This window comes from Belonocnema kinseyi, chromosome 2 (genome assembly GCF_010883055.1).
Source record: "Belonocnema kinseyi isolate 2016_QV_RU_SX_M_011 chromosome 2, B_treatae_v1, whole genome shotgun sequence".
NCBI lineage: Eukaryota > Metazoa > Arthropoda > Insecta > Hymenoptera > Cynipidae > Belonocnema > Belonocnema kinseyi.
Genome location: NC_046658.1, coordinates 97,651,494 through 97,678,687, shown reverse-complemented (window position 1 = coordinate 97,678,687; position 27,194 = coordinate 97,651,494). Strand labels below are relative to the sequence as shown.

The 27,194-nt window shown below is 25.1% G+C and overlaps 2 protein-coding genes across 2 annotated transcripts in view; one reads left to right on the top strand and one right to left on the bottom strand.

Annotated features, from left to right (window-relative positions):
- The first annotated feature begins 61 nt into the window (after positions 1–61).
- LOC117168077 (charged multivesicular body protein 7) lies at positions 62–15,410 on the top strand. The gene is made up of 4 exons (XM_033353439.1): positions 62–642; positions 4,262–5,042; positions 14,616–14,829; positions 14,916–15,410. The coding sequence occupies exons 1-4, from the start codon at positions 350–352 to the stop codon at positions 14,960–14,962; spliced, it is 1,335 nt and encodes a 444-aa protein (XP_033209330.1). The 5' UTR covers positions 62–349; the 3' UTR covers positions 14,963–15,410.
- Positions 15,411–15,502: 92 nt separating this feature from the next.
- Positions 15,503–27,194, bottom strand: part of LOC117168075 (modular serine protease-like) — a 37,555-nt gene continuing 25,863 nt past the window's right edge. The window contains exons 6-8 of the mRNA XM_033353437.1: positions 24,795–25,087; positions 20,077–20,407; positions 15,503–15,796 (exon numbers count right to left, since the gene is read on the bottom strand). Coding sequence (XP_033209328.1) covers positions 15,546–15,796; positions 20,077–20,407; positions 24,795–25,087 — 875 coding nt within the window. The 3' untranslated portion in view covers positions 15,503–15,545. The remainder of the gene's footprint in view (positions 15,797–20,076; positions 20,408–24,794; positions 25,088–27,194) is intronic.

The window sequence follows — 27,194 nt, the reverse complement described above, 5'->3', positions numbered from 1 at the left end:
AATTCTGCGCAGGCGTTTTGTATGTGTTGTCTTTTTTTATTTCCCTTCAATTTCAATTTTGGAGTTTGGACAAGTGCGTGATTGCAAAATCAGGAAAAATATATTTATAAAGATATATAAATTGTCATTGTTAATGCAATGCGCTTACACAGATTTGCGAATGCGTGCTGAAAAATCAAACTCAATTAAGTTCAATTTGTGACAAGTTTCTACATTAGTTTGCAGAATCCTAACCTGTAAAACAAACTTGATGTGATTATTGCGCACTTTTTTCGAAGTGAATTACTCATCAGAGAGTTTTCATAAGTTCGTCTCGAGAAGTTTTTGTATATTCTGTCATTTTTTAAACATGGCATCGAAAGATAGTCTTTCTCCTAACATTATTTCTCCCCTGCCTGAAAATAAAATGCCGGAGTGCTGGAAACAAGACGACCGAATGAATTCACTGTTTGCTGACTTTCGAAATCGATCTGTCAATCCTCAAGACTGGAGTTCAAAATACAAGTTTTGGCATGAAATCATTTTAGAGCTGTTGGACCACTACAAGTGTTGCAGCTTCAGTATATCGGAGTTAAATGTTACCTTTAAAAGAAACGGTCGTGTTCCGATGTGTTTGCCTACTATAATTCAGGAGATGTACAGGTAAGTTTTTTTTATATCATTTTCTTAAATTTATGTACCTTTTTGTTAGAGCATCCCCCTTTTCTCTCTTAAATTTTAGAAAATAAATAAAGTCGGGAATTTTTATTCAATTTTCACCCCTTTTTTATAAGCAGGGTGGCGGCTTGACCGGGAATTTTTTTATGGTAATTTACTTCTGATCCTAGTAAAGTTCAAGTTTTCATTATTTTAATAATTTTGTTCAAAATTTAGAAACCTGATTTCTACTTTTATCTACTGTCGCAGATTTTCCAGATTCTCTCTGTTTAATTAAATCAGAATTTATTATTGATTACTTTCCATTATAAAAAAAACTGCAATTTTTTTCCTTTTGAGATTTTTCTCGCTGACTTAGGTTTGATAATCGCAGGCCTCGCCTCACAGACCTACCTTTTCTTTTACTAAATTCACGTATGTGTTAATATACCTATTTCGGAATTGTCTTAAATTCTTTTGAAATATTTCTGGGTACTTCTAAAGATTCCGAGAAATTTAATAGATTTCAATCATTTGAAGAGATTTTTGGGATTTTAGGGTATTTTTCAAACTTTTAGGGCATTTTCAAGAGTTTTTAATTTGAAATATTCTATGGAACTTGAAAGGATTCCAAGGAGTTCTTAAATAATTTAATTAATTTGAAGGGATTTCAAACCGTTTGCAATATTTTAGGATAATGTCTTTTTTAGAATTTCAAAAGATATACATTTTCCAGGACTTCAGGAAATATCATCCTAGAATTGCATGGGATTTTATAATATTTTAGTGGATTTTAAGGAATTTATTCACGAGAAATGAGGTATTTTGTAGAACTTTAAAGGATTTGAAATATTTTAGGTAATTTGAATAGATTCCAAGGAATTTTTTAAATTAATTTCTTTAATTTGAGGGAATTTCAAAGCGTTTGAAATATTTTAGAATAAAGAATTTTCTAGAATTTCGGAAGATATGGAACGATTTTACAGGATCTATAAGGTTTTATGATATTTAAAAATTTTTCGTGGATTTTATAGGGCTTTCGGGATTCTAACGATTATAACGGTTTTTTAAAGCTCTCAAAGTATTTTAATAAATTTTCCCGGATTTTTGGGAATATCACTAGATTTAATAGAATTTCACGAAATTTAATAATAATTTAGTGGTTTTTAAAGAATTTATTTTGAAAACTTAAGATATTTTTTAGGGTTTCAAAGACTTGAAGAAATTTAAAATTATTTTTTGGGATTAACATTGAATTCTTATTAATTTGTCTTGAATTATTTTAATTCTTCGGAGTTCTTTTGATTTAAAAAATTTTTATTTAATTCTTCTGATTTAACTAAATTGAAAGGATTTTTCTGACTTTATTAAAATCGTATTCATTTGATCGTGAGAATTAATTGATAAAATGATCAAAGGATTTTAAATATTTTAAGAAATCTTTTCAAGTACCGTGACATTTTCAAGAAATCTAAAAAATTTGAAAAAATTTTAAAGGATTTGAAATATTTTAGGATACTTAAAAATACTACAAGTGATTTTTGATTGATTTCAGTAATTTAATGGGATTTCGAAGGATTTTCAATATTTTAGGGTATTTTAAAAGATTCAACAGCGTTTTCAAGAGCTTTAACAAAATTCAAGGGATTTCAAAAGGTATCAAAGGATTCCAAATGTTTTGGAAAATATTAAGATATTCCTAGACATTTTCAAGAGATTTAAACAATTTCCGGGGTTTTCCAAGGGTTTTGATCATTTTACGCGATTTAAACTAATTTGCCTGTGGTTGTAAACAATTTACGAAGATATGGAAGGATTTTACAGGACCTATTGGGAATGGTTAAACTACTATGCGCCATCTGGTGACAAAAAAATCCGAACTAAAAATAATAGGTACGATTTTAAAGATGCATTTTAATTTGCGCATAAAAATGTTTATTATGTTATCATTCAGTTTAAAATGCGTATTGCCAAAATCCTGCACTTTAACTAATTTAAAATTTTAGATTTTAATTGTCAAGTGTACATTTTATTTTAAAGAATTTTAAAATGCAGTTTTAAAGACTTAAGCAATTCAAAATTAGAAGCGTTTGAAATCGAAGATTTTAGATTTAAAAAAATATTTTTAGCGGATTAACTGTGAATATAAATTAATAATGATTTTTTAAATTGGATTGTTCTTTAGGATTTAAAAAGTGAATAATAATTAATTTTACAAGACGATTAGAAATTAGTTCGCAATTTTAGAATTTCCAGTTTCTAACGTTAAAAATTATGTAAACTATTTCAATTGGAAAGTATTATTAGTTAAACAAATGTAAACGCCTATTGAAACTTTATAAACTGTTTTCAATTTCTAAATAACCTTAAAATAATATATTCATAATTAAAAGTTTTTATTAAATTGCTCATATTATTTCAGTCTAAAATATTTAATTTGTAAACCATTCGATTTGAAATTTTTTAATTAAGAAAAATAAGAATTGCTTAATATTTAGAAATATCTGACTTTTTATTTGAAATCAGTAATTATAGTAAAATATTAAAAACTAAATTTTGAACGTTAGATTTAAATTTTTCTATTAGCAAAAAAATTTAATGTGTAAGTCAAATTGTTGATATTTGATGTATAAATAACAATTGAACACATATTATTCTATAAACAAATTTAAGGAAGTTGAAGAAATATTTAGATGTTTTGAAAAAATTCAATTTAAAATTTGAAATGGTTTGAAATAATTTAAACAAAATGTGTACGTGCACCGACAAAATCCAGTTATTAGTAACCAGATTTCCTTGTAATTAGCCCACGGTCTAATTTGAGTGATTATTTAAAAAGATTTAGATATATTTATAAAATAATCAAACATGAAATTTGGAAGAATTTTAAGGATTTTTAACCAGTTAAAATATGAATAATTTAACTTTTAATATAAGAAGTGTTCAGTTTATAAAAAATGTAATAGTTCAATTTTTAATGTTTTTGGCTTAAAATTGCTTCAAATTATATAATTTTTCGAAATTTTTAATTCATCAATTGATTCTTCAATTTAGACGTTAGAGAATTGAAAATGAAAACGTGGATTTATATTTTTAGAACTGAATCGTTAAAAATCATAAATTCTGGAATTCTGATCAATTTTGTCATATTCTTGGTTATATAACCTGAACTTAAATTCTCGGGAATTTAAGAACTCTACCTACAAGGTTTTTGATTTTGTTTCGGTTTTCATCAGAATCATCAGAATCAATCAGAATTGATGCCAGATGAAAAATATTAATATCATTTTTTTGGTACTTTCTTGAAACTATAATTTATAAATTCAAAGTAACAGAATAAAATAATATATTCAGTTTAAAATATGTGAAATTGGTTTATGTTTTTTTATTGTGTTTAAAAAAATAACTTTGAATTTGATGGCGGATGAGAAAAGTAGAACTAAAGTTTTGGTCCTCCTTTTTCCTCTCTTTTGAAGCCCTACTTTCTACTTTGTCCTTTTTTAAGTTTGGTTGTCTTTCATTTTGAAAATCAGCTCTGGTCACACTCTTCTAATCTTTTAATTAAATAATAATTAATTAATAATAAAGGTTTAAATTATTTATTTCCTCATGAATTTCGTTTCAGAAATGGTGAAATAGTTCGAGAAGAAGATTTCTTGAAGGAGCCCTCTAGTACATGGACCGGTTGGGCTGTCGACATATTTGTCAAGAAACCTCTCATGTGGTCCTTTTCTAAAGCAAAAACCTACGTTTCCGAAGAAGTCATCAGTGTACACACAAAGTACATTCACTTGCCTACAGTGAGAGATTTGGGGGAAATAATTTTATCAACAATAGACAGCAATCGCGAAAATACTTTGATTCCAATATCAAAAATTGTCGAACTCTGCATTCAGAAGACGGAGAATAAGTCGATAAATGAGAAAAACGTTAGATTAGCTGTAATATGGCTAAGACATACAAAAAAAGCTGCCTTCAAGGGAGATTGTTCTGACGTAAAATCAGAATTGTTAGTCAAGATCTGCAGTGAGGGCGTCAAAGCCATTTCCGAGGTGGAAGAAGGTGTCTACAAGTTGAAAAATCAGGAGAAATTGTTGATGAAGAATATCGAACACCTCGAGCTGGAAAAGCGTACCTGCGAGGAAAAAGCGAGGAATTATGTCGCAACTGAGTTCAGACATGCGGCCAAAAACTGTCTGAGGAAGAAGCATGAACTCGAAAAATGTATCGAGAAGAGAGTCAATTCGCTACGCAATGTTCAGACACTTCTCTCACGGATTCATGACGCACACTCTGATTCTGAAGTCTTGGCTGCCTACAAAGTTGGTTGCAGCATACTCAAGAAATTCGAGGAAACTGGTTTGACCGAGGACATCGTCAGAGATACTATGGATGATCTTTCTGATGTATGTAAAATGTTTTGCTTTTTTTCATTCTAATCCAGGCCTCGGAGTCAAGCCACTTTCGGCACTTTTTCACACTTTTTTTGTAACGATGCAACTATTTTGATGCTTTTTGGAAAAAATGACTTTAATGCTACTGTTTTCTCAAATTGCTCACTAATGCAAAGTTTTGTTTTACTTCGCATTCAAACATATTTTCAAACTTTCGATGGATTACCTAAAATAACCCATCCGTCATCTTGAAAATCGAAAATTTTTAATATTTAAAGATTTATAAGGGATTTAACAAAATTCTCTAAACATTTCAAGGCATTTCAAAAAAAAATTCATGAGATTTCAAATAAATAAAACAGATTCGAAAGAGGTTTTGAAGGATTTTAAACAATCTCGGGGATTTGAAAATTTTGTATTCAAGGTATTAAGTTATTTCAAAGTTTTCAACATTCTGGAAGACATTTTAAGAGATATTACAAGCTTTAATACAATTTACGATATTTCAAACATTACTAGGGATTTTAAAATATATTAAAGATTTCAAGGGATATTTGAGAATTTCTTGAACACTAGAGTAAATGAAATGGGATGCAATTTTAAGGTATTTCTACGGATTTCATAGGATTTAATGAGATATCAGATGATTTAAAAGTCTTTATTCTTTTAAGAGATATTGCAAATTTGAAGGTAATTGACAAGATTTCAAAAATTCATGGGATATTAAAAGAGTATCAAAGATATCAAAATATTTAAAGGGATTTTAGAGAATTTCAAAGAATTTGTATTGAATTTAGGGAATATGAAATAGAATTAAATTTTAAGGCATTTCATGGGATTTAAAAGATTTAAAAGGTTTTATTAAGAAATTTTAAACGGTATTAAAGATTTTTAAATTTAAGTAATTTCAAAAGGTTTCGAAATTTAAGGGATTTCAAAAGATTTCTAGAGATTTCACAATATTTAAGAGATTCCAAAACTTTAAAATGATTTTTTCGTAAAATATTCCACAAGATTTCAAATATTTTAAGGGATTTTAGAAGGTTATAAAAAATATCAAAAGATTTCTAGGGATTTTAGAGAATTTCAAAGAATTTTTATGACATTTAGGTAATAAATGAAAGAGAATGAAATTTTAAAGGATTTCTCGGATTTCATGGGATTTTAAAGATTTAAAAGTTTTTATGAAGGAGTTTTAAAAGATATAAAAGATTTCTAAATTTAAGGGATTTCAAAAGGTTTCTAGAAATTTCACAAGATTGAAGTCTTTCCAAACCTTTAAAAGGATTTATTCATCAAAGATTCCGAGGAATTTCATCAAATTTCAAATAATTTTAACATTTTCCAAAGGCTTATGTAAGACTTTAACTGATTTCAAGGATTTGGAATGTTATTATTAAAAGTTTCAAGTTATTTCAATGTTTTCAAAGTTTTTGAAGACATTTTAAGAAATTTTGAAAATTTCAAGATATTACACAAGAATTCAAATATTTCAAGAGATTTTAAAATATTATAAAATTATCAAAAGATTTCTAGGATTTTAGAGAATTTCAAAGAATTTTTAGAGAATTTAGGGACTAAATGAAATAGAATTAAATTTAAGGGAATTCTCGGATTTCATGGGATTTAAATCTTTTAATAAGGAATTTTAGAACGTATTTAAGATTTCGAAATTTAAGGGATTTCAAAATATTTCTAGAGATTTCACAAGATTGAAATAATTCCAAAACTTTAAAATGATTTTTTCACAAAAGATTCCGAGGAATTTGATCAAATTTCAAATAATTTTAACAGATTCGAAGGGGGTTTGTGGGGTTTTTACTGATTTCAGGGATTTGAAAACTTTGATTAAAAGTTTCAAGTTATTTCAAAGTTTTCAAAATTTTTGAAGGAATTTTAAGGGATATTACAAATTTCAAGATAATTCATAAGGTTTCAAATATTTCTAGGGATTTTAAAAGGTTATCAAAAATATAAAATGATTTCCAGGGATTTTAGAGAATTTCAATGAAATTTTATGGCATTTAGGGAATAAATGAAATTTAAGGGAGTTCTCGGATTTCACGGGATTTAAAAGTTTTTAAAAAGGAATTTTAAAAGGTATTTAAGATTTCGAAATTTAAGGGATTTCAAAATATTTCTAAATATTTCACAAGATGAAGTCATTCCAAAACTTAAAAAAGATTTTTTCATAAAAGATTCCGAGGAATTTAATCATATTTAAAATAATTTCAACAGATTCTAAGACATTTTGTAAGGTTTTACTGATTTCAGGGATTTGGGCAGTTATAATTAAAAGTTTCAAGTCATTTTAATGTTTTCAAAGTTTTTGAAGACATTTTAAGAGATATTGCAAATTTCAAGATATTACACAAGATTTCAAATATTTCAAGGGATTTTAAAAGGTTTTAAAAATTATCAAAAGATTTCTAGGGATTTTAGAGAATTTCAAAGAATTTTTAGAGAATTTAAGGAGTAAATGAAATAGAATTAAATTTAAAGGAATTCTCGGATTTCATGGGATTTAAAAGCTTTAAAAAATGAATTTTAAAAGGTATTTAAGATTTCGAAATTTAAGGGATATCGAAATATTTTTTCAGATTTCACAAGATTGAAGTAATTCCAAAACTTTAAAAAGATTTTTTCATAAAAGATTCCGAGGAATTTAATCAAATTTCAAATAATTTCAACAGATTCCAAGAGGTTTTGTAGGGTTTTGACTGATTTCAGGGTTTTGAAAAGTTATTATTAAAAGTTTCAAGTTATTTCAATGTTTCCACAATTTTGGAAGACATTTGAAGGGATATTGCAAATTTCAAGATAATATAGAAGATTTCAAAAAGTTCATGGTATTTTAAAAGAGTATCAAAAATATCAGAAGATTTCAAGGAATTTTAGAGAATTTCAACGAATTTTTATAGAATTTAGGGAGTAAATGAAATAGAATTAAATTTAAGAGAGTTCTCGGATTTCATGGGATTTAAAAGCTGTTTAAAAGGGATTTTTAAAGGTATTTAATATTTCGAAATTTAAGGGATTTAAAAAGGTTTCGATATTTAAGGGATTTCAACAGATTTCTAGGGATTTCACAGGATAGGATTTTAACTGATTTCGAGGATTTGGAAAGTTATTCTGCAAAGTTTCAAGTTATTTCAATGTTTTCAAAGTTTTTGAAGACATTGTAAATTATATTGCAAATTTGAATATAATTTACACGATTTCAAAAAGTTCATGGTATTTCTCGGATTTCATGGAATTTAAAAGCTTTTAAAAAATAATTTTAAAAGGTATTTAAGATTTCGAAATTCAAGGGATTTCAAAAGATTTCTAGAGTTTTTTAGCGTTTTTGTACGGTTTTAACTTCTTTCAAGGATTTTAAAAGTTTTTATTCAAAATTTCAAGTTATTTCAATGTTTTCAAAATTTTCAAACACATTTTAAGGGATATTACGAATTTCAAGATAATTCACCAGATTTCAAATATTTCAAGGGATTTTCAAAGAATATCAAAGATATGAAGGGATTTAAGAGAATTTCAAAACATTTTTAGGGAATTTCGGGAGTAAATGAAATAGAATGAAATATTAAAGTATTTGTATGGATTTCATAGGATTTTATGGGATCTGAGTAATTCGAACTTTTTAAAATTTTTGAACAAATTTGAAGAGACAAGACTTATACGCGAACTCCTAGTTTTCTATTAACTTTTATCATTTACCCAATTTTCGAATAACTATTCATTTGTTTAAAGTTTTTGTCTACTTAAATTCTTGCTGAAATTAGATTCTGAAAGAATGTATTCAGTAAGTCCATGCAACGTAGAATTATTGCATTTACGATTTCACAAGATACAAGTGATTTCGAAACTTTAAAAGAATTTTCAAGGACATAGTGTATTGTAAAAGATTCCGAGAAATTTCATCAGATTTCAAATAATTTCAACAGATCCCAAGGATTTTTTTAGGATTCTGACTGATTTCAGGGATTAGAAAAGTTTTTAACCTTTTTTTTAAGGAACTTTCAGAGACATAACAAATTTTAAGATAATTTACGTGATTTTAATCCTTTCAAGGGATTTTAAAAGATAAAAGAAAATATCAAAGATAAATAAAGTATCAAAGATAAAGAAAATATCGAAGATTTCAAGGGATTTTTTAGAGAAGTAAATGAAATGCAATTAAGTTTGAAGGGACTTCTAAGGATTTCTACTGATTTCTTAGGATATCAGGATTTAAAAAATTTAAACATTATTAAAGAAATTTTAATATATATTAAAGATTTACGGAATTTCAAAATATTTTTATCAATTCCACAAAATCTAAGGTATTTAGAAACCCTCGACAGATTTGAAAGAATATAGTGTATTTTAAAGCATTCCGAGGAATTTTATCATTTTCGAGGGCTTTTGATAAATTTTAGTGGAATTTAATAGATTTTAAAGCTTTTGTACTATTTAAAAAGTATAGAATTCCTGAAAATAAAATAAAGAATTGAACGATCAAAATGTTAAATAGGATTTTGAATTTGATTTTAATAGAATTTAAATTTCTTATATTTTAAAGAGTTTCTAAACTTACCCTAAAAATTATTTCAAAGAATTAAAAAAATATATCCAGGATATCAATGATATATTTAAAACATTTAAATCGGTCCCGACTGATATATAATGGGGAGTTGATAGAATAAATGAAATAAAATTAAATCGTAACGAACTTCTAAGAATTTCTACGGATTTCAGAGATTTCAAGGGCTTTCGTCATATTTAAGGGAATATTAGGATTTAAAAAGATTGAATAGTTTTCAAAAATTTCTAGAGGGTCTCAACAGATTTAAGGTTTAAAGAGTCGAAAGGATTCCACGCTATTTTATGGGATATGTTTAGTATTTCAAAGCTTTTTGGGTACTTTAAACAAGATTCGAAAGGATTTCACGCGATATCATGGGAGATTTATACTGTAGTTTAGATTTTTTAAACAGGTAACCCCTTAATTTAATATTTAAAAAATTGCATGACAAAATTTTGCTATCATTTTTCAAAATGTATGCTACTGTCCGAGGTCTGTTAATCTTAGAAACTCCGATTTTTTATAAACCTGAAAAAACGTCAAAATGTCAGCGATTTTTTTTTGTAAGGCATTTTTTCGAGGGGGTACTTAATTTTTTGTTTAATTGCAACATAAAATTGAATGGCAATGATTCTTCGTTTATAAAGATAGCATTATATTACTGTATTTAACTATTTTGTTGAAAATTCTGTTTTTTCTTGTTGTTAATTAAGTTTTTTAAATTGAAAATTCAACTGTTCATTTTTTTCTTGAAAAAAGAAATACTTTTATGTTGAAAACTTTATGTTATATTTTGTTATAGAAAAAAATATTTTCTTGGTTGAAGGTTCATCTTTATGATTCAAAATGTAACGGTTCTAGTTCTTTTTAGTTTTAAATTTAAGTTTTTATTTTAGTTAAAAATTCATCTTCTTGGTTTAAAATTCAACTATTTCAGTTAAAAATTCATCAGCTTGTTTAGAAATGTAATTTTTTTTTCTAATTACGTTTTTGTTGTTCAAAAGTATTTTTTTTTAAATTAAAAATATAACTATTCCGATTAAATATTCCATCATTTTAGTTGAACATTCTCCTCTGTTTGCATAATAATTTTTTAAACTAAAAGTTTAACTATTGCATTTTTGGTTGGCCAATAATCTTTTTTAATTGAAAATTCATGGATTTTGTTGAAATTTCGCCTTTATTGGTAGAAATTAATCTTCTTAGTTAAAAATTCAACTATTCCAGTGAAAGATGATCAGTTTAGATGAAAATTTATTAGTTTTTTTCAAAATTAATTTTTTATCTGAAAATTTAACTATTTAATTGTTAATTGTAAATTTGTCTTTTTTTAGTTAAAAATATAACTATTTGATTGAAAGTTGATTTTTTTTAGTTAAAAATTTACCTATTTCGTTAAGTCATGTATTTTGATGAGAATTTGTCTTTTTTGGGTAAAAAATAAATCTTCTTGTTTGAAAATGCATCGTTTTGGGTGCAAATGGGTCAAAATATATCAAGTGTGCCACTTTAAAATCGATAGTTTTATTTTCAATCAATTTATACAGTTTTAGATTCGTTTTTATATCAAAATAACTCCCTTAAAATATTTTTGCAACAAATTTATTTGTTTTGAAGTTATTAACAATCAAAGTTCTTGATCATTTTTTTTCAAAAATGTATTGCTCCCAAACGGTTCATCGAAATTCAATAATTGAGTTATGAATTTTTTTGTTACAAAGTATACTTTACGCTAAAAAATTCATCGGTAGTAAAAACATTTTTTTATTGTTTAAATAATTGTTCGTTTTAAACAATTGAAAATTAATTAAACTTCTCCGCCTGTGAAAGAATTCTTCCACGTGCCAATAGAAATTTTCAACCAAGAAAATTAATTTTCTACAAAAAAAGTATCTTTTTAGCAAAACGGTTCAAACATTCAACCTAGTAGTTCTATTTTAAACCAAAAAAGATGAATTTTCAATTTAAAAAAATTTAATAGTTGGCATTTAAATAAAAAATCTCCAATATTTTAAATACCAAGTACTAATTTTTTTTATGGAAAATTAATCTTTTTTTGTTTAAAATTCAACTACTGGGTTGAATGTTTGAACCGATTGGTTAAGAAATACTTTTTTGGTATAAAATTAATCTTCTTAGTTGAAAGTTTCACTATACTTTGTTGAAGATCAAACTATTTTATTAAAAATCCAGTTTTTGTGTTGAAGCTTTATTAGTTCAGTTAAAAATTCATCTTTTTGTTGGAAAAATTAATTTTTTGGTTGAAAGTTATTTTTCTAAATTATAAACTAATCTTTTCAGTGATAATTAGACCATTCGGAAATTCACATGTTTTGATTGAAAATTCAACTACTTGATAGAATACTTAACCACTCTCTTAAAAAAACAATATTTTTGGTTCAAGATTCATTTCTTTGGTTGAATATTTATCTATGGTTAATTGCAAATTAAACCACCTCATTCTTTTTTAGTAGAAAATTAATCTTCTTGGTTGAAAATTCATCTTTTTCATAAAAAAATAACTATACCTGATAAAAAGTTGAACCGCTTGATTAAAAATGCATTTTTTTATGAACATTTATCATTTCAGTTTAAAATTCATTTCATATTGTACTTAATATGATACCTACAGTAATTTTATTCAAAATAATTTATTACAAAATTGTTCCCCTATTTCTTGGCTTAAAGTTGATCCACTTTATTAAAAAATTCATTTTTTAAAATATGTTTCATTCTTTTAATTGAAAATTCATCTATTTTGTGGAAAACTGAACTATTTTGATAATATTATTTTTTTTAAATTATTCTTTTTAACTGTAAACTTAACCATTCAACTTTTGGTTTAAAATCGATTGTTTTTTTAGTTGATAATGGATCTATTGTATTGACAATTCATCTTTTTAGTAAAAAATTAATCTTCTTGGCTGAAAATCCATTTTTTTAATTAAAAAATGCACCATTTTGGTTGAAAATTGGTATTTTTTAGTTAAAAAAATCAACCATTTTCTGGAGAATTCATATAATTTTTGAAAAATCATCTTCTTTGGAAGAAAATTAATTTTCGTGATCTTATCTTTTTGATTGAAAATTCAATTAATTCAAGAAAAATCTGTCCACGTTCGATTTCAGTAGTTTTTAAATAATTAGTTGAATTTTTATGTTAAAGACTTGAACGAATAAAAAATAAAAGCCTTTGATTTAAAATATTGTTTCAGTCTAAAATATTCATCTTTTAACCCATTCAGTTTGAAATTTTTAATTAAAAAAAAGATTAATTCTGGAATATTTAGCAATATTTGAATTTTTATTTAAAACAAGTAAATTGAAACCAAATATTTAAAAGTAAAGAATATTTAACTGAATTATTTGACATAGAAAACCTGGAATCGTTAAAATTTCGAAGAGCCTTTAAACTTTGAACGTTACAATTTTAACTGTTGTATTTGAAAAATGCTTAATTTACATGTAAAATTTTAAAATTTTGATGTATAATTTACAAATAAACATTTGTAGAAAAAATTTGAGTAATTTTAAGAGATATTTAGGAGTTTTAAAAAGATTAAAAATTATCATGTAAATTTTAAAAAGTTTTCTTAAAGTCTTCTAGAATCTTTTTTGAAAATTTTGTTTAAATCTTTGAAAAACTTTTTAAATATTCTCTTAAAATAATTTTTCAAAATGAAAATTTATTTTTAATTTTCCTAGGAATCTTAAGAAAATGTTTTTATTCTTTTAAAGCTTTTCGCAATTCTTGAAAAGAATCTAATTTTTTTGTTTAAAATCTGCGAAAATCTACATATTATTTTATATTAGTCTATCATTTAAAGTTTTACATTAAGTTTGAATCTTTTCAAAACTTCCACATATCTCTCAAGATTACTCAAATTTCGCGTACAAATAATAAATGTTCAATTGTTATTTATACATCGAAATTGTAAAGAAATTTTCTAAAATTTGCAGGATTTTCTGAAAATTGCCGAAAAAATTGAATTTATTTTTACAGATATTTAGAAGTTCTGAACAAATTTGCAAACGAATTTTAAATTTAAAACAAATTTAAAACAACTTCTGGATTTCTCAAGATTCTGAAATAAAATTTTGAAGCTTTCCAAGGATGTTTAAATTATTTAAAAAGAAAATAATTGAATTTCTAATTTAAGAAGTGTTCACTTAACATTTTTTCAATTTTCCAATATTTGATGTTTCTACCTTAAAATTCTTTAAAATTATATAATTTTTAAAATTTTACAGTTCATTGATTGATTTTTTCATTTATAGCATTGAAAATGATAATGTAGATTTATATATTTTTGTATTGAAAAATGTTGGTACGTTCAATTTTATACGTGTAAATTATTGAGCATTTGAATACAACATTTTTTAATTAAAAACTTTTAAATTTCAATTTTAAAAGTTCAAAATTTAACAGTTCCACTTTGGGTGCTTTTATTTGCACCTAAGTTTTGTATTACCTCAATTGGAATATTGTTTAGCTTTAGTGTTCCATTTTTTAAATTTCATTTACCGCAAAAAAATTTTTGCGAACCGGGAAATGACCGGGAATTTATTTCCTCGATTAAAACGTCCACCCTGTATTTGGTTTAACATTCATCTCTCTTATTGAAAATGCAATATTTTTACGTTAAAAGTTAGGAGTTTGAAGAGGTTTAAATTTAATTTAATATAGTACTCATATTAATTTTAAATTGAAATGTTTTTAATTAAACATATTAATTGAATCCCTAAAAGCGAAAAAAAACATTATAGTCGATTATTTACAAAAATGCGGAATATTTGAATGGCTCCGTACTATGAAAAACTAGGCCTGGAAAAAATTGTTTATATCTGGAAAAAATATGAAATTTTTTCCCAGGATTTGAGCATACACCCTGTGATATATTATGGTTTGAAATAAGGGTTTAAGGGTTTTGCCAAATTTTCAAAATGAAAAGCATAGGAGTATTATAGATTATAAAATTATAATAATAATTCGTATTATATTAATAATACAAAAATTTCAGGTCTTGGGAGATTTTAATGAAGTACAAGCGGCTTTAGCAGAACCAGCACAACTACCTAGTGAATCTGATTTAGAGCTTGAGCAGGAGCTGCAGGAATTGCTAGAGTCTTCACTTGGAGAAGATTTGAATGAGAAGAGCTTTGAGCCTAAAAATTCAACTTTGGATTCCTCCAAATTAAAAGAGTTACCTGATTTATCAAGTTTAAAACTACAAGGTTCATTTGTATTTATTTGATTATTAATTCTTAATGAATATGTTCGCAAAATGGTTTTAAAATAACTTATTTTTGTACTTTTTCAGATTTACCTCCGCCAAAAAATCCTGTGAAGCTGCCATCGTTAACTTAGAAATTCAACTTCAGAAAGACTTCGTCAGATTGTAAAATAGGATTTGTTGTAAGTAATATGCAGGGCTTGCTACATAATTTTCTTCATGTTTTCAGTATTCGGAAAAAATAGGTTTTTGCACGATTCCGAAAGAATAATGTCATTATTTTGTTGTACAATGAGATCGCGTATAAATGCGTGTAGCAAAAAGTTATGTGCTGAAAATTTTGTTAACTTTCCATGCATACAAATTATTTTTGCTCTCTTTGTTAACTTAATCAAGTAAATAAATATTTAGATTTTCGTGATTTTCCAATGGCTTAGGTCTGTTGAAGTTTTAAACAATATCTTTCAATATACTCGACTGTTTTTGTATATACTGCAAAATGTAATAAATTATTTAAGGATTTTTACTTATACAAAAAAATGTACATTCTAAGGTGATATCTATATTAAATTTGTAGAAGATGAAAAGAATCACAGTCTCTTAGTTCAACATACTAGGTTCATTTGCCTTAAAAAAATTAGAAAAAAGAAATAGAAGAAAAAAACATATGGCAGTTGTTTTCAATCGAAAATTTTAATGAAAAAAATACTCTTAAAACTAGTCATCTCGGTCTGTGTAGCATGGTGGATAATACCCGTCAGTTTGTAATTTTAAAATTACTTTTTGTATCCATTTTAAATTTCCCTCTGCAACTTGGGTATATAAAGAGTACGTGAAACTGTTGCAAGTTCTGTCTGCACTGTTTTTTTGTGCACCAAGCCCAAGGCTCACGATCCCTCGCAAGAAATATAATTCCCTTTTTTTGAATACCAATCCGCCGCCGCTATCACCATCGCATACAGATGAACCTGAAAACAAGTCAAATAAAAAATGTTTAAACTACACTGCCGTGAAAAAGTTTTAGGTCACCTCTTTTTTCTATAACTGAATAAATTCTCTTAATTTTAATTATACCAGAGCTAAAAAAAAATTCTCTTTAAATGGTTGATTTTTTTCGAAATTCTGTATAAAATAAGCCCAGGGTGAAGCCAATTTGTCTAGCTTTTAAGTAGATATTGAAAAAATAGTGTCAATTTGAATGTTTTCTTAAATTTTCAATAACTTCCGAAATAATCAACATTTTTCAATGTTCTTGGGCCAACAGCTTATGAGTATAGATTTCGTAAACATTTTCTTTTTGTTTGCAAGAACTTGAAGTTGTAATAAAAAAGTTGAAAATTTTGAAAACATCTTATCTGTAGTTAAATCAGAATAAAAGTTAAATAAATATATATTTTGAGGAAATTAAATAGAAACTTCATGAATTTCGAAAACAATCAACCTTTTAAAAAGAAATTTTTTTAGCTCTGGTATAATTGAAATTAAGAGTTTTTGAGAAATTTACCACTTTTCCACTTAAATGTAAATTAAATTTATAGAACCCGCTAAGAAAATTAAACTATTTTTTGATAAAAGTTCATTTTTTCGTTGAAAAGTCTGCTATTATACTTTAGATTCAGAACTCATCTTGTTTGGTTAAAAATTTAATTATTTTGTTAAAATTTATTTTATTATTTTTTTGCCATAAATTCAACTACTTCGTTGAAAGTCGAACTACTTTGTTAAAAATGTATTTGTTTGTTTGTTAAAGATTTATCCTTTCGGTTTAAAATGTAAATATTTGATTGAAAACTAATTTAATTTCTTAGGTTAAAAATAATTCTTTTAACTGAAAATATAAATCCTCCTTTATTTATTTAAAATTGATATTTTTAATTAAAATTTTATCTCTTCTACTTGAAAATTCAGCTATTTTATTGAAAATGCATCCTTTTTGATTTAAAATGCAATTGCTTGGTTAAAAAATTGTTTTGTTTTTTTTGCAAGAAATATTTTCTTTTATCTATGAATATCATGCATATATTTGTTTGGAATTTCGTATTATTGGGTAGAAAATCAATCTTCTTACTTAAAAATTGTGTGTGGTTGAAAATAAGTTTTTTCCTTATTTAGGAATATTTTTAATTTTTAATTTAGATTTTTAGTTGAAAATTGAAATATTTGCTTAAAAATTCAGGTATTTTGTTAAAATTTGGTTGTTTTTTTTTGTAGAAAATCAATCTACTTCTTTAAAAAATTATATTTGATTGAAAAATGTTTTATGTATATATTTTTAATAGAAAATTGATCTTTTATAGTTGAAAATTCACATATTTTGTTGCAAATCCATCTTTTTCGATAAAAAATTAATCTTCTTGGTTGAAAATTCATCCTTTTTAGTTGAAAATCAAAGTTCTTTGTTGAGATATTGTCTTTTTGGTTGAAAACTCGTTTTTATTTTATTTAAGAAATAACATTTTTTAACTGTAAATATAACTTTTCCATTTTTTGGTGAAACTTGATATTTTTAATTAAAAAATTATTATTTTTAAGTTTAAATTCATATATTTTAAATTTTCGTCTTTTTTATTAAAAAATTATCTTTTTGGTGGAAAATTCGTTTTTTTATTGAAGGATTAATTTTTTACTAAAAATGTAATTTTGTCATTGTTTCTTAAATCTTTATATTTCTTCATGGAAATTGATCTTTTCTAGCTAAAAATTCAATAATTATATTGAAAATTCATGTATTTTGTTGAAAATTCGTCTTTTTCGTTAGAAAATTCAACTAGTTGGTTGAAAATGCTGAACCGCTGGCGACCAAAAGGGGAAACGGCCGGATTCAGTCTGAGAAGTATTGTCCTGAGTGTCAATTTTAAAAATCTTTCTAATTTCAATTTTAAAGACTGATGCTTGTAGAGAATTTCAAGGCGCATCTTTTTTTCCTCTTGCAAAAATTTATAGGTTCTGTAATTTTTGAGATAATTGGTAAAAAGCGGATTTTTTGAAAAAGAAAAATTCCAATCTTTTTTCACATCAACTCGCCCTAATTTAGCCAATTTTCATCATTTTCCGATTTCCCCAATACAAAGTACGTGTTTAAGCCTTCTGAAACTATGTAAGAAAGAAAAATGAGAATATTGTAATAGACAAAAAAGTTATTAATTTTTTTTTGAAGCAATGCAAAAATCATGAATTTTAACCTTCAAGCGCCTCGTTTAGCGAACGAATTTTAAGCTACGGAAAGCTTTCAGTTAGAAAGTTGTTCATTAAGGTTCAAAAAAGTTTTCTGGAAAGAGCTTTCCGTAGCTTAAAATTCGTTCGCTGAACGAGGCGCTTGAAGGTTAAAATTCATGATTTTTGCATTGCTTCAAAAAAAAATTAATAACTTTTTTGTCTATTACAATATTCTCATTTTTCTTTCTTACATAGTTTCAGAAGGCTTAAACACGTACTTTGTATTGGGGAAATCGGAAAATGATGAAAATTGGCTAAATTAGGGCGAGTTGAAAAAAGGTTGAAAAAAGATTGGAATTTTTCGTTTTCAAAAAATCCGCTTTTTACCAATTATCTCAAAAACTACAGAACCTATAAATTTTTGCAAAAGGAAAAAAAGATGCGCCTTGAAATTCTCTACAAGCATCAGTCTTTAAAATTGAAATCAGAAAGATTTTTTAAATTGACACTCAGGACAATACTTCTCAGGCTGAATCCGGCCGTGTCCCCTTTTGGTCGCCAGCGGTTCAATTTATTAAAAATTCATGTATTTTTTTAAAATTTAGTCTTTTTTGGTAGAAAATCAATGGTTTTTGCTAAGATGTCTTTTTGGTTGAAAATTCTGTTTTGTTTAATTTAAGAATTAATTCTTTTAACTGTCATTGTAACTTTTCCACTTTTTGGCAAAACTTTATATTTTTAATTGTAAATTTATTTTTTAGTTAAAAATGGAACAGCTTAATTGGAAATTTATCCTTCTTTTAAGTGCAATTGTTTTCTTTTTAATTAATCTGTTTTGGTTGAATTACACTGTTTTTTATTTTAAATGCAAATTCTTTTAGATTAAAGTACCAAGTTTTACATATTTTTTGTTGAAAATTCACATGTTTTGGTAGATAATTCGTCTTTTTTTGCTTCAAAGTTTAATAATTTTGTGAAAAATTCATTTATTTAGTTGAAAATTCGTGTTTTTGGTAAATCATTCATATTTTTTGTGGCAAATTTTTTGATTTTGAAAATTTAACTATTTCATTTTTGATTGTAAACTTATCCTTTATAAGTTGAAAATTCAACTATTTGATACAAAATTCAGCATTTTTGTTAAAAATGCCTCTTTTTTGTGTGGAAAATTAAATTATTTAGTTAAAAAATTAATTCTTTTATTAAATTCAGCTGTAAACTCGCCTTTTTTTAAAGTAATTTTTGAAATTGAAAATTTAACTATTCCATTTTTTGTTCAAAACTTATCTTTTCTGGTGGAAAATTTAACTGTTGGGTTTTAAAATCATGTATTTGGTTGAATATACTTCTATTAATGAAAAATTCAACTATTTTGTTAAGAATGCAAATATTTGGTTGAAAGTTTTATTATTTTGATGAAAATATAACTATTAAAATTAAATTGTTTTGTAGAAAATTCCTTCTTTTGGATTAATAACTCATATTTATGGTAGAAAAATCATCTTTTTTGGTTGAAAATAAACTTTTTTGTTGAAAATTTAACTGTCTTTTTAACAAATCATCTTTGTGGCTTCCAAAATTTAATTATTTGGTTAAAGTAATAATTTTATGAAAAATTAACCAGTGTTGTTGCAAATTAGTCTTTTCAATTGAAAATTCATCTTTTGTGATGGAAATATCGTCTTCTTAGCTTGAAAATTGAACTATTTGATTAAAAGTTCAACCATTTTATTGAAAATTCGTCTCTTTTGTTTGAAAATTTAATTATTTTTTTAATGAAAATTTTTGGTTTTATGGACTTTTAATGTTAGGAATTTAAAGCGTTTCTATATTAAATTAAATATGATGTCTACATAAATTTTATTTAAAAGAATGTATTCTCCTAACTTCTTGAAAAAGCGCCCTATTTTCCCTGTTTCGTGAGCATTTTGGACTGAAGTATGATATTTTGTTATTTTAAATTATTCCTGATCCAATACCGAAGTCAAAAATAGCCCAAAATTGGAAAGCTAGTTTATGGATGGCCCCTTAAGGACAAAAAAATAAAATAACCTTTCATTATTATTTACAAAGAAAAGTTACAAGTTATTACCATTTGTGTATCCAGCGCAGAATTTATCGGCGGTAATGAAACGTACGTTGTTTGTTTCGGAGGCGCTGCTTTCGCACACATCTTTTGAAACATAGGGAACTGTAATCATCCTTAAAATATAACTGGTACTTCCCGTCTCTGTTCTTCCAAATCCAGCAACTTTTCCCAGATCTCCTGGTGTTAAATCTTCGTTATACGCATTAGGATCTAAGCAGACTGGCATTAGCAGAGCAGACAGCGTGAAAGGCTTTTCAATTTCCAATAATGCAATGTCGTTAGCGTAAAGTCCCTGAGCGCCCTTGAACGAGCAAATAACGTAGACATTTTTTACCTGAAAATATTCCCAATTCAGTATTTGACAATTCATTTTTTTAAATTTTCATTTTAAAGGATATTTAGAAACTTTGAAACAATTTCAAAAATAATTTAATTTTTGATTATATTCTTAAAAGGTCTAAATCATATATAGATTTTTGAAGATTTTGAAACTTTTTAAGGATGTACAGTGACCCTGAAAACCTTGAAAATCTGAAAGTCTCCTTGAATTTGAATTTTTGTTTTACACCAGATTTCAAAAGGTTACAAAATAATTCTAAAGACTTTAATGCTTTTATGATATTCAAAAGGGTTTTAAGGATTCAAAGATTTCGAATATTTCAAAAAGATTTTAAAACTTTCATAAAATTTCAAGAATTTCAAATGTTTTTAAAAAAGTACAGTAAACTAGATGTCAAAGTTTTCAAAACATTTCAAAGACTTTAAACGTTTTTAAAAGGTTTTAGAAGATTTCAAAATAATTCACAAAGATTTCAAAGAATTCTTAAGGATTTCAGAAGATTTCAAGAACTTAAAAGATTTAAAAAAGGGTATATTACACCAGATTTTAAAGATTTTAAACAAATTGAAAAGGTTTCATTAAATTTGATGTTTCAATGATTTCAAACGAACACAAAATATTTCAAAAACAAAGATTAAAGAAAGATTTTTAAATATTTCAAAAAGATTTCAAAGATTTTACCAAAATTAAAAAAAAACTCAAACATTTTAATGATTTCAAATGAATACAAAAAGATTTCGGAAATATATCAAAGATTTCAAAAAGGGTACAGTACACCAGATTTCGAAGCTTTCAATAAACTCTAATGTTTTTAAACGATTTCAAATTTTTTTAGAATATTTTAAAGATTTTACCAAAATTTTAAAAGGTTTTAAAAGTATTCACAAATATTTTTAAATGATTCTAAAGGAATATGAAAGATTTCATAAAATTTCATAAAGATTTCAAATTCAAATATTTCAAAAAGGATACAGTATACTATATTTCAAACATTTGAAAAAGATTTTTAAATTTTAGATTTTAGAAAGCGTATAGTAAATCTGATTTGTAAGATTGCAGAACATTTCAAAGATTTGCAATGATTTCAAATTTGTGTGAAAGATTTCACAAAATTTATCCAAATTTCATAGAGATGTCAAAAGAGTACAAGAATTTCAAAAAATTTAAAAAGGGCACAGTACACCAGATTTGAAATATTTCAAAACATTTCGAAAGTTTTTAATAATTTCAAAATTTTTAGAATATTTCAAAAGATTTCAAATATTTCAATAATTTCAAACGAATACAAAAAACTTTCCAAATATTTCGAAAAATCCATAAGAATTTCAAAAGATATCAAAGATTTCAGAACTTTTCAAAACAATTTTAAAACTTTTTAAGAAATTTAAGAAGTTTTCAAAAGATTTCAATGATTTCAAACGAACACAAAAGTTTTCATACAAAAGAAAAGAGAGATTTCACCAATGTTTTAAAGATTTCAAAAAATTCACAAATATTTCAAAGAGTTCAAGTATCACAAAGATTTCGCAAATATTTAAAAGGATTTCACTGAAATGTCACGATTTTACAAGGAATTTAAATACATCAAAGGATTTCATAAGATTTAAAAACTTCTCAAAGATTAAGAAAATATCAAAGATATAAAAGAATTTACAAAGATTTAAAAATATTCCTAAATATTTTACATCGACGACTTATGTTCGTAAACATTCATAATTCATAAACAATATTTATGTTTATGAATTTATTTAATTATGAATCTGCTTTCTTTAGAAATTGTTAGCCAATAAAAGTAAAATGTTTCATCGTTTACGCGTATAACAAACGGTTTTTTTATTATTTGATGTAAAAAAAGGAGACCTGGAAAAACTTGATTTCTGGACCTGGAAAATCTGAAAAAAAACCTTTAATTTTGTTCCTAGAAATCGCTGGACAACCTGATAAAATTAAAATAATTTAACTTCTAATCCAAAATGTGTTCAATTAAAAAAAAAATGTGCATCGTTCAATTTTTGATATTCCAGCTTAAAATTGCTTAAAATGCTATACTTCTGAAAATATTTGGATTTATTTTTCAATGTAGAGCATTGAAAATGCTCAATCTTTGTAATGTACAGTTCATAGCATTTTTTATTTTGCAGTTTAGCTGCATTTAATTTAAAATTCTTTATTTGATAATCGCTAATAGCTTCCATTTTACACGTGTAAATATTTCAGCATCTCATGAAAACAATGTTGAATTAAAAAATGTTAAAAATTTATGAGGTCCAATTTGATTTCTGTAATTTGTACTTCAGTTTTTATTACTTTAAATGAAACCAATTTCAGATGTAGGACTTTCAACTTTTTAATCTCATTGACCTGGAAAAGTTTTTTCAAACCAAGAAAAAACCGTCACAAAGACATAAAAATTTTAAAGATATCTTGAAAGAATTCAAACGATTTTTTCAAAGATTTAAATTATTTGACAAAGATTTCTAAATATTTCCGATTTTAAAGATTTGAGAATATTTGGCTATGATTTCAAAAGATTTCAAGAATTTCAAAGATTTCACAGAGATTTCCAAATACTACATAAGATTTTGCAATGATTTAAGAGGTTTAAAGAATTTACTAAATACTTCAAAAATATTGAGCAATATTTTATTGTTCATTTAAAGCATTTAATTTAAAAAAATTCAAAAAATTTAATTATAAATCAGTTATTTAAATCTTTACAATTTGAAACTGAATTGTTTAAAATAGAAAGCCTTGAATCGTTGAATTTTCAAATAGCTAAATTTAAACTTTTAACATTACAACTTTAATTCACTTATTTAATAAATTTATAATTCATTAGGTATTTAGAAGTTTCGAAAAGATTGAAAATTAATTAAACATTTGTATTGATTCCAAATTAATTAAAATCAATATGTAGATTTTTGCACATTTCAAACAAAAAATTAGAAGCTTTTCAAGGATTTTAAAATGTTTCAAGCTAATAAAAAATTCTCTTGAGATTCCTTAGAAAATTTACAATGAATTTTTAGATAGAAAAATTAATTTTAAGAGAATATTTCAAAACATTTCCAAAATGATCAAAACAGAATCTAGAAGATTTTAAGACATATTTTTAAAATTTTGTAGAATTAAAAAAAAAATAGGATCATATTAAAAGATATTTAAAAATAAATTAAGAAGATATTAAAAATGTCAAAAAAAATTAAGAATTTGAAAAGATTAAAAAAATTGAAAAACAAAATGTAGTTTTTTCAGAATTCGAACAACAAATTTAGAAGCTTTTAAGAATTAAGAATTGTGAAAGGTTAAAAAAAAAATAGTTTCTTGAGAATTCTGGGAAAATTGAAAAAATCTTTATTTAAAAAAATTAAATTTAAGAGAATGTTTCAGAAGATCTCCAAAATGTTCAAAAAATTCTAGAAAAGAATCAAATAATGTTTAAAGATATTAAGAAGTTTTCAAAAAAATTCAAATACATAATTTACAACAAAATTGAGATTTTTGTGGATTTCGAAAAAAAAGTTAAAAAATGTAGAAGCTTTTTAAGAATTGTGAAAGATTTCATAGAAATATAAAACATTTCTTAAGATTCCGAAGAAAATTAAAAATAATTTGTTCACTTTAAAAAATTAGTTTTAAGAGGAAATTTAAAATTATTTCAAAAGATTTCCAAAATCGGCTAAAAAGAATCTGGAAGATTTTAAGTTAAGATTTTTAATTTTTAGGATTAAAAAAAAATTTCAAAATAAAAACACATTTTGAAGTATTTGAGCAACCAATTGAGCCAATTGAGCACTAATTATTCAAAGAAAATTCGTGTATACCGGAGAGATATTTAAATGGTTTCAGAGGATTGCTCAAGATTCATAGGAAAATTGATAAAAAAGAATCTGGAAGATTATCACGAAATTTTTAAAAATTTATAGATGCTGAAAAAATGGCTGAAAAATTCGAATAATTTTTTAAAATATTTTGAAGTTTGAACAAGAAAGTTTTTTCTATTTGTAGGAAATTTAAAAAATAATGTTTAAAACCCCATTTTGATGTATATTTAACAATTGAACAATTATTCATTTTAGACTATTTAAAATTTAAATAATTTAACTTCTAATTTACAAATTTTTAAGTTTAAAACAATTTTTAATCATTTAATTTTTAACGGTCAACCTTAAAATTGCTTAAAATGATAAATTTTGAAAATTTACGAATTTATTACTTCCAATGGAAACATTTATAGCCTTAGGACTTCGAATTTTTTAATCTCACTGGCCTGGAAAAATGTTTCAAAAAGGGGAAATGACCGGGAATTTATTATATTTTTATTTAAACGGCCACCCTGGATTTCTCAATTGTTATAAATAAAAAACCATAATATGAAAACCTTTCTTTTTTTGGTGTATGGTGAAGAAGTCTCATAATCTTGAATAACGTTGCCAGTCGCGACGTAAAACAAAGAAGCGTGATATGGTCGACCAGTGTTTTCTTCGTACACACAATGTGCTGCTGTTATTAATAAATCTTCTCGGATTATTGAAGCACCACATATAAATTTTTTTTCGCCGCTACCAACATCCTCTTTATATAAAGTCGCGTGCCATGGAAATTCTGAGACTTTTGCAGTTTGACCATTTACAATGAATGTTGTTGCATTTGACGCAACAACCATACCGCAATCTGAAACAAGCGCATTACAAAAATTATTTATTATTTAATGAAAAAATGTATACCTTTGGTGATCATGTTTAAATTAATCATTAAATCAGGACAGACACGCCAGAATTAATAAATAAAATAAAATTCTTTTTAGCCATAATTCGAATTTTTTCTACGATTTTTTTTTAATCCTCAAAATTAGAAAAATTGCCTTAAAATCTTCCAGATTATTTTTTGACAATTTTGAAATATTTTTTAAATGATCCTAGGAATTTTGGGCACGGCTGAAAAATTCCGAATAATAAAATTCTCGAATTGGAAATTTACCGAGAAATAAAATTCTAAAATTTATAATATTAACGAATTGGAACATTCTCAAATAATAAAATTCCCGACAGTTTATATTATTACCGAATTTGAAAATTCCCGAATTATAAAATATCCGAACTGGAAAGTTCCCGAAATGATCAATTTCCCGAATTTAAACAATGAAACATTTGTTTATAAATGTTATTTATTTATTTAAATTAAATTTTTTTTTAGAAAAATTCACCCAAAAATATATTTGTTTTATTTGTTAATATTTTAAACTCAATGAACAACTGAAAAATCTCGAAACATAAAATTCCCGATAATGTTAAATTTCCGAATTGGAAATTCCCGAATAATAAAATTCATGATTTGCGAAATTCACGAATTATAAATTTCCCGAATAAGAAAATTTCCAACCAGTTTATGATATCACGAAATTGAAAAATTCCCGAATAATAAAATTTGCGACATATCATAATATTACCGAATTTGAAAATTCCTGGATAATAATATTCCCGGCAGAAAATTGCCGAAATATAAAATATCCTAACTAGAAAATTCCCGAATTTAAACAATTAACTAATGTAGTTATACATTTTATTTATTTAGTAAAAATACAATAATCAAATATTTGTATAAAATGTTTTTTTTAATGTTTCTAAAATTATTGTTTGAATTTAAAATAAGTATAATTTTAAAAAATTTCATCCAGAAATATATTTTTTCAATTACTAATATTTTAAATTCAAAAAATAATTTTAGAAACTTTAAACATAACATTTTTTAATAAAAATATACGATTATTGTATTTTTAAGAAGTAAATTATATTTATAAAAAAATTTAATTGTTTAAAATCGAGAATTTAATCATTCGAAAATTTTCTAGTTCGGATATTTTATAGTTAGGTAATTTTCTGTCGGGATTTTTCAAATTCCGTAATATTATAAACAGTTCGAGAATTTTATAATTCGGGAATTTTGTCATTCGGGAATTTTATCAATCGAAAATTTCATTATTATTTCATAAATTACATAAATTATTATTGTTATTTATACATCTGTTTTGAAATACTTTTAAATCTTGCCAGAAATTAAAAGAAAACTTTTCAATTATCTTAAAGTCTTTAAAAAGCTTCAAAATGTTATTTCAAAAATTTTTTAAATTCTACATTTTGATAGAAATTATTCAAAATCTTTTCAAATTTTTCATTACTTTTGAAATTTTTCCAAAACTGAACTTATAAATATTTAAAATTATGTTGATGTGCTAATATTTAATGTTAAGTCAATGCAATTTTTAAAATTATTTTTAAACAAAGAAATAATACACGGATAAAAAGACGCGTTAATGAAGTTTAAAGTTGTGCATTTAAAGTGATGCCAATTGATGAATAGAAACTGACTGGATGATTTGTAACTAATTTTAAATTGATTTTTGCGCTTTCGAAAAATGTCAAGGCATTTCAAAGAATTTTGTAGGATTTCCAAAGATTTAAAGCGAACTTAAGGTATTTCAAGGAATTTTATAAGAGTGCAAAGATTTTGATAAATCGAAAAAGTATTAAATAATTTCAAATTAAATTATACCCAAGGGATTTTCAATTATTTATATTTAGCTTTATTATAGCTGAATAATTCGACAATTTGTCTGAGTTTTTTTTCTTTCGTGACTGAAAAGTTTCGTTTCATTAAAAGTTGAACTATTTTGTTGAAGATACAGTCTGTCAAGTTAAAGCGTGGGTGGCGTTACTCGCAGTCGGTAAGGTGTATCGACATGATTTTGGTGTCAAAATATTAAGAAGAGCTCCCTCTTTCA

Bases quoted from the DNA above. Each gene is read 5' to 3' on its own strand.
- LOC117168077 (XM_033353439.1), top strand. From the start codon at position 350: ATGGCATCGAAAGATAGTCTTTCTCCTAACATTATTTCTCCCCTGCCT. The intron at 5,043-14,615 runs GTATGTAAAATG...CAAAAATTTCAG, and splicing joins CTATGGATGATCTTTCTGAT to GTCTTGGGAGATTTTAATGA. The intron at 14,830-14,915 runs GTTCATTTGTAT...GTACTTTTTCAG, and splicing joins ATCAAGTTTAAAACTACAAG to ATTTACCTCCGCCAAAAAAT.